Source organism: Lampris incognitus, chromosome 18 (assembly GCF_029633865.1).
Source record: "Lampris incognitus isolate fLamInc1 chromosome 18, fLamInc1.hap2, whole genome shotgun sequence".
Taxonomy (NCBI): Eukaryota; Metazoa; Chordata; class Actinopteri; order Lampriformes; family Lampridae; genus Lampris; species Lampris incognitus.
The window spans coordinates 21,254,396-21,268,113 of NC_079228.1; the positions used below are offsets into that span (position 1 = coordinate 21,254,396).

The 13,718-nt window shown below is 43.7% G+C and overlaps 1 protein-coding gene across 2 annotated transcripts in view; it reads right to left on the reverse strand.

Moving 5' to 3' along the window:
- Nucleotides 1-2,015: 2,015 nt before the first annotated feature.
- The window catches only part of vps50 (VPS50 EARP/GARPII complex subunit), a 188,420-nt gene continuing 176,717 nt past the window's right edge, over nt 2,016-13,718 (reverse strand). The window contains exons 26-28 of one of the 2 annotated variants that reach the window (XM_056298098.1): nt 11,542-11,663; nt 6,220-6,409; nt 2,016-3,867 (exon numbers count right to left, since the gene is read on the reverse strand). In XM_056298098.1, the coding sequence (XP_056154073.1) occupies nt 3,748-3,867; nt 6,220-6,409; nt 11,542-11,663 (432 nt within the window). In that variant the 3' untranslated portion in view covers nt 2,016-3,747. Of the gene's footprint in view, nt 3,868-6,219; nt 6,410-11,537; nt 11,664-13,718 lie in introns of those variants that run through there. The other variant, XM_056298099.1, reaches the window with a different exon arrangement.

Sequence of the window (13,718 nt, forward strand, 5' to 3'; positions counted from 1 at the left end):
AATATCAATGATAATGAGTTAAATCAGACCCGTTGAACATATCAGACACTTGTGTTCCATTGCAAAACAATGGAATAATCCTTACACAAATACTCATGAAGGAATACATGAGTTTGCGCGCGCCCGCATGCGCGCGCACTCACACACACACACACACACACACACACACACACACACACACACACAGTGACAGACACAGAAGAAATTTAGATGTCGAGATAGGGGTCACTTATACATTTACCATGACTTAAAGAATACCATCGCAGAACAGTACTAGCTCTGCTTTTCTGCATGTGTGACATGTATAAAGACTGCATATTTAAGGTGGAGTTCCTCCTGTGGGGGCAAGATATTGGCAGATTTATTACAGGAAATGCAGATATGACCATATTTGCACAGAAATGCCAAGATTTCCTTTAGGACTGATGTCTTTCATTGTAATAAAGGCATATATTTCATTTTTACACACAAAAATCATATTTAAAGGTACTATCCTTGGATTCAAATGTAAACAAAAGCCTTTAACAAAATACAAAACAAAGGATTAGAACCTTATTTCACTCCCAAATTGATCGACAGGTCTATTAAGTAAAGGAGTTAAGACCAAACAACAACTAAACCTGAGTTTCTGATGTTTTCTGATGCTGCAAAAGGTTCGTTTAAACATTGTAGTAAAACAAGCCCATATTTTCAATTATGGCTATGGTTTGCAAAAGACAAAAATGCTAATTTTTTATCTACCCATCAAATTCAATTAGGTATGGTCAAATAAATCACAGAATGGGCTTTTAAATGTGCAGTCACTCTTTAAAGTCGACCAGAAACGATTTCCGGCTGTGGTAAGAATCCCCTATTGAGTTGGTCCGAGCAGAACTAATGTAACATTTCAACATTTTGAGCAACATATGAAATGTGTGATAATAGTCACAACGTTCCCCACATCTTTCTTTAATTAAATCAAAATCAACAGGCTCCGGCCTGTTCCAGAGGGCTGAACGGTACGGCAGAAAGCCTCATTAATTAGGCTGAGATGGCAGCGCGAATTCATATTTGCGGTGGCCTCACCCAGTACCGTCCATGCACTGTCTTTGTCCACATCTGCATCTGAGTTTGTCTTCATTTGATGGCTGGGGGAGTGGTGCTGGATCGGCAGGGAGAGCTTTGTCTGACACGTCTTGTGGGCCCACGGCCCTCCCCGGAGCTGCACCCCAAGAGGAAACACCGAGGGGGGTCTGACAGGACAAGGAAGCCGAGCAGGCTAAGCTAACTGCTAGCCCATGTAGACCGGCAGTTCCGATAACACCGAGGGTGGTCTGGCGGCGGCCTCGCCTAGCCTTGACTGTGTTTTTAGTGTCGCTGTGTGGAGTGCGGGGAGGTGTGTCGAAGCTGTCTGGCTGGGAGAGCTGGCGTTGGATCGGCTGAGGGAGCCCGGTCTGCTGCGTCCGGTGGGCCCAAGGACCACGGCCCGGTCCGGAACTGCGACCGAAGAGGAAACACCGAGGGTGGTCTGACAGGACACGGGCAGGCTAAGCTAACTGCTAGCCCATGCAGACCAGCAGTTCCGACAGTCATCCTGGCTGGCGTTCGTTCTCCTGGACAGTGATTTTTTAAATTTTATTTGTTAGTATGGATATATGTGTTAGTATGGATATATGTGTTCTTGTACTTTTTGGATGTATTTTTGTCTTTGTGTTGCGCTGCTGTGGGCTAGGGGAAACGGTGTTTCGTTTTATCTCGTGTGCGCAAGTGCACGAAATGAAACGACAAAGTGTTGCTGATTCCTGGTAGGAACACTAGACCAGCAAAGACAGCACTCATACACGTTCATGACCCGCATTCACCAACTACCTCATTCTGCTGAGCTTATTTAAAGCTATTTTACGGAGATTTTAAATTGCTTCTTTTTTTTTTTTGGTTCATGAGGTTGACAACTGTAATGATCATCGGGTTGTCCAAACTGTTTGTTTCAATCATTTACAAGTGAGCACATGCACAACAGGTGGTGAAACGGTTAGTGTGTTTATTATGTTTGAATCATTTACAACTCCAACACTGATTACCGATTTTCACGACAGTGCACTTAAGCTTAAACAGTTTGTCAATGTTCAAATATTCATACTCTCCTTTACAGTCGACAGGTTACAGGGTACACAAGAGGAACCAGATGATAGCGCTCTCTCAGAAATTATCATGGGGAGGGGAAAAAACAAAAAACAAACCCAAAACCAAACGAGACACAAAGAGCAAGGAATAAATAGACAATGTTCAAAATTTACATTTTACAGTAGTTTTCTTAAAACAGTTGTGCACAAAGAAGGAATGGAATTAGAGCAAACTTTTTTCTCTCTCTCATCCGACAGCAAATCAATCTGCCTTCAAGGACTTAAAGGTTCAATAATGGAGATCTACTTTTTTTGGGGGGGGGGGGGGCTGGTTGGCCTTGAAGGAAACATTTTCATTGGTGTCAGGCACAGTTTACCCATGAACGTGCAAAAAACAAACAAGGTCAAATCTCGACTTCATACAGCCAGGGAATTGCTGAAAAATAAATCCATACTTTGCTGGTCGACAAGAGAGGCAGCCATCAAGTTGCAAGATAAGCAGTATATCACTTTCACCACAATAGCTTTCACAAAGCCACCCAACAAGAAAATAATTACTTCATAAGATAATGACAGACAACAACCAGACCAGTTCAGTCGGTGCAGATACATTCTAAAGACTTTGTTAATTTCACCGATAATTGTTTGTACTATTTTCAAAATCACCGTTAAAAGAGATTAGAATTACATCACTCGCGAGCGAAGCAAATCAACAGAACATAAAAAAAGATCTAGCATCCACTCAGGAAAAGTAAATGTCCTAAACTGAAATATTATAGAGCAAACAAATGAAGTCATAACATATAACATATGCTCAAAGGACACCACATATCACAGTCGTTTATGGACCCAACCTCCGGGAAGAGAATCAATCATATGTCCAGAACTTTACGACTGTTTGCACGAGAAGCCAGCATCAAACGTCTCCTGGGTCGACGATGGGTCACGCTAACCTCAACTACATTCTGTAATTACTTAATATGATAGCCTGCAGATGCTGAAGGATGTTTGTTTTTGTTTTTCCCACAAAATAAACCTTTTTAACTTTTGGGCTTGTTGGCAGGAAGTAAGCACATTTGTTGACAAAAGACAAAAACCAAAACCGAGAGCTCTTCCTCGTGTTTTCGTGGAGCTAATGAGAAGCTCAAATTCTTCTGGTTAGATAGAAAATGCAGCAAAACGTGTAAGCAGCTGACATGCATTATAGTAGGCTAATATCCCCAGAGCAACAGTCACATGCTTGATAGTGGGCAAATGTAGTATTTACTATAAATCCCCCCATCTAATGAGGTGCATCCAACAAGTTGCAAACCATCAACGGCTATCAAACAGTTTGAGATGTATTTTTGATTGTTTAATTTCAACGTGGCTAACATACATTTGTGGGACAAATGTATGTTAGCCACGTTGAAATTAAACAATTACGAAGCATCTTTTCCTAACAGCTCCGATGCTAACACTGTTAGCAAGCAATATTTACTACCTGCTTGTTGAAGCATTTCATACTTTACATGTGAATAACAAACTGAAAACATAGATGTTCTACACTGGGCTCCCCTCTCGTGTGACTAGATGTCCTTCTGTGGGAGTGTTTGCCATTACGGGCAGGGGGTTTATTTGGGACGGGTCTCGTATTACTATCCATCTATCTCTTTGGTCTATCGATGTCATCGATGGCCGCCAGGAGCTTCTGACGGGCCTTTTTGTTGATGTGGGAACCCAAGCACACGTTCACCAAGTTGGCAAGCTGCTTCATGGAGTACTCCTGCAGGGAGATGGAGACACAGCAAAAAAATACGAGTCAGTTGGAAAAAAAGACATGAAGTCTCAACATTTTTTTCAACAAGTACTTCAATGAACCTTGAATTCCACATTCTGGAGGGAGCGAAAGAGATGCATGAATTCAGTACACCCACAGATGGGTTAGAGAGGAGATTAAGAGTCATTCCCTGTACTGGTGTCATATGGGTTTCACCACTGCCCTGCCCCTTTAGAAGACTAGCAGCACATCCCGAGTCTATTCACTCCAATGGGAGAAGTGAACGTGAGCACAAGTTATGACTCATTCTTTTGCCCCATAGTCACCGAAGTAGATATTGGACCAATTTTTCACAAGACCCATATCTTCCTAATGTTCTGACACTAAAATTGCATTTTTCAGAGAGACAAATCAGGAGAAAATTAACTTTGTTCGAGACCTGTCTCTGTTGGTGCTGAACCATTGGTCTGATTTCACTTCAGTGCTGCTGATGTCACTTTCAAACCAGATAAACAGAAATTCAAAGGGACTTAAACATGAAACCATGAATTAAAAGTTAAAAAGTGAAAGAAAACTTGTTTCTTTGCTTAGTAATACAATTATTATTATCTAACTGTTTTTGGAGGGGAAAAATAATATCATGAGACTGATATGATCTTGTACTGGGTTGATATCAGATATAAAGCTAGCAGATAAAAATGAGCTGCAAAATAAGGCACAAACATTAAATTTGTACTGTATCTAGTGTTGTCCCCCCCAGTTGTACCCGGCCAATTACCCTATTTTCTGAGCTGTCCCGGTCATTGCTCCACCCCCTCTGCTGAGCCAGGGAGGGCTGCAGACTACCACATGCCTCCTCCGATTCTGATACATGTGGAGTCGCCAGCCGCTTCTTTTCACCTGACAGTGAGGAGTTACACCAGGGGAACGTAGTGCATGGGAGGATCATGCTACCCCCCCCAGTTCCCCCTCCCCCAGGAACAGGTGCCGCGACCGTCAGAGGAGGTGCTAGTGCAGCGACCAGGACACATACCCACATCCGGCTTCCTACCCGTAGACATGGCCAATTGTGTCTGTAGGAACGCCCGACCAAGCCAGAGGTAACACAGGGATTTGAACTGGCGATCCCCATGTTGTGTTGTGTTGTATTGTTTTGACATGGACAAGATAAGAGTCCATCAGTATTGTCTACTACTACTACTACTACTACTACTACTACTACTATTTTTGGCTGCTCCTGTTAGGTGTCGCCACAGCGGATCAACCACTTCCATCTCTTCCTGTCCTCTGCATCCTCCTCTGTCACACCAGCCACCTGCATGTCCTCTCACATCACATCCATGAACCTCGTCTTTGGCCTTCCTCATTTCCTCTTCCCTAGCAGCTCCATATTCAGCATCCTTCTCCCAATGTACCCAGTGTCTCTCCTCCACACATGTCCAAGACTTCTCAATCTTGCCTCTCTTGCTTTGTCTCCAAACTGTCCAACCTCAGCTGTCCCTCTAACGTACTCATTCCCAATCCTGTCCTTCGTCACTCACAATGAAAATCTTAGCATCAGTAATGTGTTATTGTTAAAAATGCCCAAGCTTTTTGGAGCAATAGGCTGTAATAACAGGGATAAGTTCTCTGTCTGTGTGTTCATCCATCCACACGACATTCACAACACTTCCAAATGAGGTGGGGGGATGGGAGGAGAGGAGACCGCTTCTACTTAGGAGACAGGAAGTTTGGCACAGCTTGTAATGCATCATCTTTGTTACAGAGCATCTTTGGTATGCTGTAGAACCTGTGATGGGAGCTAGCAAGGTCCTTCTAAACCTCCTTTTAAATTGTCTTTAAATCGTTTTTTATTTTATACCGCCACTTAAGTGTATTCAAATGTCTCTTTTTTATTAAAAAACAAAACAAAACAAGTACAGCGTTGTCCCAACCACATTATGTACAACTTACGCTGCTGGAAAAACTCACCATATACTCAAACTGTACAACTGCTGCACCCCAGCACAAACACTCATCATTATTTCTGAGAATTCACAAAGAGCTACGGCCAACTTTTCTGCCGATACTTTCAGCTTACAGACAACATGGACACTTCTGCTCCTTCAGAAAGCCGAACATTTCTGAAAACATTTCTCAGCTTTAGAGCTTTAACTGCACTTGGCTAATAAAGAGACCGGGTGCAGCGCTGCACTTCTGGGGCAGAGGCTTCAGAAAAGCTGTGTAAATTTTGAAGAAAATTATGCAACTTGTGGGGGGTAAGGTAAATGAAATTATGTGGACATTCTGATGGTGAAACCTTGAAAAACCTGAGGATCAATTTGATCCTTGGGCCCCGCAAATGGGATGATGTCTCACCCTGTGATTCTTGATGAACTGCTCCATGTCGTTCTCAGTGAGATAGTACGCCTTGATGTAGGTCTCCACAAACTCCTTGTCAGGGATCGGCCGCAGGTCCGTCAGCTTCTCCAGCTTCGTCAGGAACTGCTGGAAGTCCAGCTGCATCAGGGCCCGGCCTTCATTGCTACACTTCTTCACATTAGCGTAGCTATGGGACAGAGGGGGGGGGGGGGGGTTGAGTAACGCCAGAGGCCAGAGTGAAAACTGAGTTTGTTATTTAAGTATAATAGACATTGCATTGCTTGACCATGGTTTTAAGAATTAAAGCCCAAATATGCTTTGTTAGAACACTAATTTTTGCCCAATCAAATCCACGTTCATTATTTAGTACAAGTAACTGTTATACTGTGGTTTTACAGGAATAACGTGTTGGAATCATATGCGGCGCCAGGGAGGAGCTTGGGTGTGCTGTAGCTACTGCTAAGACAGCCATAGCACCCCCAAGAAATTTCTGTGGTTTATAATTCTTAGTTTTCAATATGTGAATACTGTAATTTATGATTTAAAAATGAACAAATACATTAATAAAACACACAAATTATTTTTAGACTAAAAACACACATAAGCCCATACAGGTGAAATGATTTGTCCAATGGCTGCAGCACACAGTGAACCCCCCCCAACTGGCAGCAAACTAATTGCCCTGTAAGGGACAATAAAGATACATTTGACTTTTGATTGTAGTTGGCCAATTATCCCGCTCTCCTATGCCATCCCAATTGCTGCTCCACCTCCTCTGCTGATCTGGGGAGGGCTGCAGACTACCACATGCATCCTCCAATACATGTGGAGTTGCCAGCCGCTTCTTTTCACCTGACACAGAGGAGTTTCACCAGGAGGACATAGTGTGTGGGAGGGAGGATCACACTATTACCCCCAGTTCCCCCTTCCCTCCCGTACAGGTGCCCCGACTGACCAGTGGAGGCACTAGTGCAGTGACATGTACCAGGACACATATCCACATCCAGCTTCCCACCCGCAGACACGGCCAATTGTGTCTGTAGGAATGCCCGACCAAGCCGGAGGTAACACTGGGATTCGAACCGCCGATCCTCATGTTGGTAGGCAACGGAATAGACCGCCACGCCAGCCAGATGCCTGCACACATTGAACTTTTGACCTTATTCAGGTTTATGGAACGGAATACTGCTGATTCATTAGCTGAGGTGTTGGTAACTGGCAGCACGAGTTTGTCATCTCAGAATCTGAGGCTGAAATGTGTTGCTCGCTGCTTGTATGTAAGCCCTGTCCATGGCAGGATTGTGTGAAAGTTTATATTCAGTGGTGTGTTTACGTAGGCAGGCTTGTGAACCTTACATCTATATCCACTGAGCTGAATATCTCGCCTTGTGTTTAATGGTGTGTTCAGATGGAGAGCGACTGATGTAGCTAAGTAATTCCTTTCCAATGAGAGGTGAGCGGGCAGGTAGGGAGGCGCGGGCAATCTGTCAGGCGAAGCGACAAGCGTGTGCAATCCCGTGAAGCTGTCACCGTCATGCTCATCATACGCACATGCCTGTCACCGAAGTTGAATCGTCTTGAACTTTTTTCTGTATGACGGCCTGTGGCACCCCACAAAATGGACGAGACGGATCCTTGCTGTGTGTGAGTTCCCTAAGATATACAACTAAACAGTTATCTGTTAACTGGTTTTTGTTTTTGTTTTTTTATTTTGGGGGGAGGAAGTTTCCCCTCTTTTGCTCCCCAATTGTACTTGGCCAATTACCCCACTCTTCCGAGCCATCCCGGTCACTGCTCCACCTCCTCTGCCGATCTGGGGAGGGCTGCACCACATGCCTCCTCCGTTACATGTGGAGTCTCCAGCAGCTTCTTTTCCCCTGACAGTGAGGAGTTTCACCAGGGGGACGTAGCACATGGGAGGATCACGCTATTCCCCCCAGTTCCTTGTCCTCCCTGAATAGGTGCCCCGACCGACCAGAGGAGGCGCTAGTGCAGTGACCAGGACACATGCCCACATCCGGCTTCCCACTCACGGACACAGCCAGTTGTATCTTTAGAGATACCCGACCAAGCTGCAGGTAACACGAGGATTCGAACTGGCGATCCCCGTGTTGGTAGGCAACGGAACAGACCGCCATGCTACCTGGATGCCCCATGGCAAGCCCTTTTAACATTTAATCATTTTTCTTGATATTAACATTTTGAAACTTGATATCAGATTTATGAACTTTTATATCAACTTTTTTCAAATTTGATATCAGCTTTTGGAATTTTGATTTGAAATTCGGGAAATTGATACCAAGCTTCTGTTTCCGGATGAGGAGGGACAAGCAATGGCAGAGCTGGAGAATGTCCTGTTACAGGTGCAAAGAAGATGTACGGCTGTTCACCAGAGGGCGAATTATCAAGGATTTGCTGGTGAATGAGAAAGACATACTCTTAATTTGTTCATTAGAAATGTGGGACAAAAGGGAATATGAAAGGGAAGCCCTGTTGTACATGTACAACGGCACTAACAACACATATTAAAACATCTTGAGAGTGAAGACGTTGTACATAACTACATGTGACTTAGCAGCCTACTTTAACAAACTACTAGTTCGGCACAATAGCGGTCTATTATAGCAAAGCAATAATAATGCAGAAAATGTTGGCTAAACTAGCGACCAACACCAACAGGAAATGTGAGTAAAGCAAAATACTGACATCAGTGCTTTTGAAATTTGACAAATTTGCTATCAAGTGTTTGACTTTTGATATCAAGGTTTGGAAATTTGATATCAAGTTTAATTTATTTTTATATTTGGGTTTCTTAATTTAATATCAAACTTGTGAAACTGATATCAAGACCTGTGTTGATATCAAAATTTAAAAACTTGATATCAGATTTTCCCAAACTTATGATAAGGGTGTCTACTGGGTTGTGAGCGTTGGTATGCATGGATAAGTGTGCACAGGAAGGGCCCGCTACTCAGTCTGAGAGGTCCATGCAGCTGTTTGTATTTTGTGGTGTGCGTTTGTGTGTTTGTGCCAGAGAAAACAAAATTACTATGTTTGTTTTACTTACTGTGTGTGTGTGTATACTGTGTGTTTAAACACAGCCTGCCAATAGATGGGGAGCTGATGACACCCATGTTGCCAGCCTGACAGAAAAGTAATTGCTTCAGCATCAAAAACAGATATGACCATGCATGTCCACTCTCTTCCTCTCTTTCCTTCTAACGCTCTCACCTCTGTTTCCTCTGTCTTTCTCTCTTCATTTCAACTTCTTCTCTGTCACCCTTCAGCTCCACCCACCCCCTCCTCTCTCTTACTCTTCAACCTCTCTGTCATCCGCTCTTCTCCGCGGGCCCATCAAACCCTGCCAAGAGTCCTACAGCGAGTGTTTATGGCCCTTTGCTTAGAATGTTAACAAGGCCGTTTCTCAGAGGGGCCCACTCCAGGAGAGATGACCGGTGGTAGGGGACAGGACTAACAGACGAGAGCATGCCAGACGGCAAATAAACAAATCTGACTATTGTGTACTGTGTGTGTGTGCGTGTGCATGTGTGTGTGTTTCTCTCTCCATGTGTGGGTGTGTCAAGAGCAGATGAGGTCACAGAGGGAGAATAAACTGTGGCAGAAACCGTCTGGGGTCACGCAGACCTAATAAGTGATTTCTTTGTTTGGAGGGTTTCAAAAGTTCTCTGGCATCATGGGGAGAAATGTTTGTAAAGGATTCATGATTAGCAAAACACAGCGGTCTGCTGATATTTCTCCTTTCAGTTTTCCAAACACTCGGTACTTGTAAACTATAAATAGCCATACCAGCTTAAGTATTTCGTGAGGAAGATACCTAAATCCTACTTGCTCCAGGACTGCTAGAACAGTTGTCTATCCATTCAGCCCAACCAAAGGATGAAATGCAACCTCTATGCCTTTGGAGCATTAACCTAATTTGATAAACATCATAGTCAAAGGAATTTTTTCCCACTACATCCGTGTTGAGTGCATGCAAACTTGAGTCCAATCAACTCCCCACCATACTGCCAGCGCTCACACTCAGCCGTGCATACTGCTGTGGCAGAGAAAGGAAGAGTCTGTGTGTTGAGTGGTGGAGAAACTATATTCTTATCTGGTGCTCGGTTACCCATAATAGCCTATAGCTGGTGCCTCCAAAGGAGATGGCTGAGAAGTGCATTACAGCGGGCATTCAGAGATATGCCAAGTGCAGCGTAGCTTTGTGCACAGAGCCCGTGTCATCCGGTTCCCTGATGGACCTCACTATCTGTAGCTGCAAAGATGAAGCAGCACTGAAGTTGCCTGCATGGGAGGCGGATGACAGGGATTAAGACAGGTTATCTTGGGGGATGAGTCTAAGAGAAACCTGGCAGCCTGACACCGCACATCTACAGTTATCAAGGCAATTCCCCCTTGTTCCTCATGGCGCTTGACAACATGCTTTTTTTTCTTTCTTATTTATGATAAACAGATGTTCATACAATGGAAGGATGATAGTTAAGAGGAAAAAAAACTAGGGGAAAAAAGAGGGGGAGAAATATACTCTTGTCATATCAATTTCTCCATAGGCTTGCCTGGAAAGACAGAAGGAATGAGAATGGTACGCTCCCTAATTTTTGTGATGTAATAACTCAACCACAATACAAACTTAAGAGTTAATATTTATGGCTATGCCCTTGGAGAGGAGACATCCTTTCCACCAAAAAGCTAAGAATGTCAAAACAAAGAATAAATGAGCGAGGTAAGATCTCCACACCTTCCAGATTCTCTGACTATAAATCCACTATTCCACAGGTGCACATTAGCATATCCACGAGTGATAAAGTGCAGCAGTAAAGTGTAATTGAATGAACAGCGTTTGTGTTTGCAGATTTCCTTCCCCGCCACCATGCTGAATCGTTCACTGGCATTCCAGCTGGCATCTATACTTCTTGTACAGCCACAGCTGCTGAGACGTTCAAAAAGTTCAAACGGCTGACTTCGGCTTTTACAATTCTTAGAATTCATCAATAACTGTTACATCCAGTAGTTTTAAGATGCTGACCGTTTTTCGGGGTGTTCACCCCTGAACGATTCTGTTCGTGCAATCATGCACAACTGCGATACCTGACAAGTAAATTTACATAAGCTACTACAGTTTACCATTAAGGATGTCAGGGTCCCACACACTCGCAGCAAAAAGCCTGCTCCTCCTCTCATCAGATACACCATGAATGATGGGAGATGTCAAATGGCGGACAGGATGTGTGCAGCTTAGCTGGTACGACATGAGACAACAGAGGCCCTTGACACTGAAGAGCTGCTGCATCACTCACTCACCCCTCAACAACAGTCCTGTTGGCTAGTCGGATGCAGTGCTCCCACAGGACGTTGGACACGGCCAAGGGGATACGCACATGTCTGGACACATCACTGAGCCGTTTGTTGAATAGTTCAAACTCCTGGAAAGGGAAAAGGGGGGGTTAAAAAAGGATTCACATTTGGAGATAGATTTACATTTGTGAAATAATCATAATTGACTTAGCATCAATATACTTTGTTGGAACATAAATCGTCCCCATAAAAACGCATATCAAATATGTTTTTTTCATTGGCTGATAGAATCAGTTAGTTGCATCCATCCATCCATCCATCCATCCATCCATCCATTATCCATGCTGCTTATCTCAATTGGAGTCGCAGGACGCTGGAGCCTATACCAGTGGTCAGCTAGTCGCATTCATTTACAAAATGAAAAGCTGGATAGATATGTGGTTACACTTTATTTTAGGGGGTCAGAGGGGGTCGGAAATTACCTAGTAATTTCCTAGTAATGAGGTGGTAATTATCACGTAATTTCTTAGACATAAGGTTGAAATTACCTTGTAATTTGGGTTAGGGTTAGCTGTAAAATTACCTGTAAAAACTACCACCTTATTACTTGGAAATTACTAGGTAATTTCAACCTTATTTCTAAGAAATTACATGATAATTACCACCTTATTACTAGGAAATTACTAGGTAATTTCTGACCCCCTAAAATAAAGTGTTACCAGATACGTTTATGGTAAACTCAAATATGAATACATAGTTCTGATAGGATCAAGTATTTTTTTTTTCACTTTCAGTTCTTCAGCATCATGTTGTACTTGATGAGAATTCAGAGAATGGTTTCAGTCAGCAAAGTCGTTTGCACACCTCTGATAAGTATTACCTCTGGGTAACTTTTGCTTTCTGCCTTATAATGTGGCAACACAGTGGAGGACCTGCACGCCTCCAGGACCTTGAGGCGGGCAGGGAAGATGGTTGCTGACCTCTCCCACCCTGGACAACACCTTTTTGAGACTCCTGCCTCTGGCAAGAGGCTGAGGTCCATCAGGACCAAAACCTCACGCCACAAGAACAGCAATCTTTCCTGTTGCAGTTGGTCAACACCCGGGCACTATATCTGTCTATCTATATATGTGTGCCTTTGTTTATACATTTTTTCACATCCATCCATTTTCACATCCATCCAAGCCGTCCCGGTCACTGCTCAACCCCCTCTGCCGATCCAGAGAGGGCTGCAGACTACCACATGCTTCCTCCGATACATGTGGAGTCGCCAGTCGCTTCTTTTCACCTGACAGTGAGGAGTTTCGCCAGGGGGTCGTAGTGTGTAGGAGGATCACGCTATTCCCCCCAGTTCCCCCTCCCCCTCGAACAGGTGACACGGCCAATTGTGTCTGTAGGGACACCCGAATAAGCCGGAGGTAACACAGGGATTCAAACCGGAGATCCCCATGTTGGGAGGCAATGGAATTGACCGCTATGCTACCCAGATGCCCCTTTTTTTTTTTTTACATACTTATTTTAATTTAGCCCTGTGATGGCCTGGTGGCCTGTCCAGGGTGGCTTCCCGCCTGCCGCCCAATGACTGCTAGGATAGGCTCCAGCATCCCCGCGACCCTGAGAGCAGGATAAGTGGTTTGGATAATGGATGGATGGATATTTTAATTTATTTTTATTTTATTTCATTCTCTGTACAAACAATGCCAAGCTAATTTCCAGTGCATGTCATGCACATGGAAATAAAATAATATTCTGATACCCCGACGTCCCTTTCAATGCATGATGGTATCCAAAATCAGGATCAAAAGCATCAATGATGAAAGTCTTATTACAGCTGGACTCCTATCTTTCTCTTTCCTGTTTTTAACCCGAGGAGGAAAAAAAAAGAAGTAAAGATTCCCAGAAAAACATTTCGGCTGCTAGTTGCAAAGATATATTGACCACAAGTGGCAGACAGCTACATGTACATGTACATGTAGCTGTACCTTGTTTTCTACTCCTTGTTTGCTAATGCAGAAAACAGCCATCACAAATCCAGACAGTTTCAGAAGGATGTGGCCTGCAAAGGCCCTGTATACTTTCACAGATAAGATGATGAATATGATTTTCAGATATGCTAAATACATTATCATGTGTTTACTTCCCCCGCTGTCTGGAATATCGACTTCCAATGAATTAAATGACAA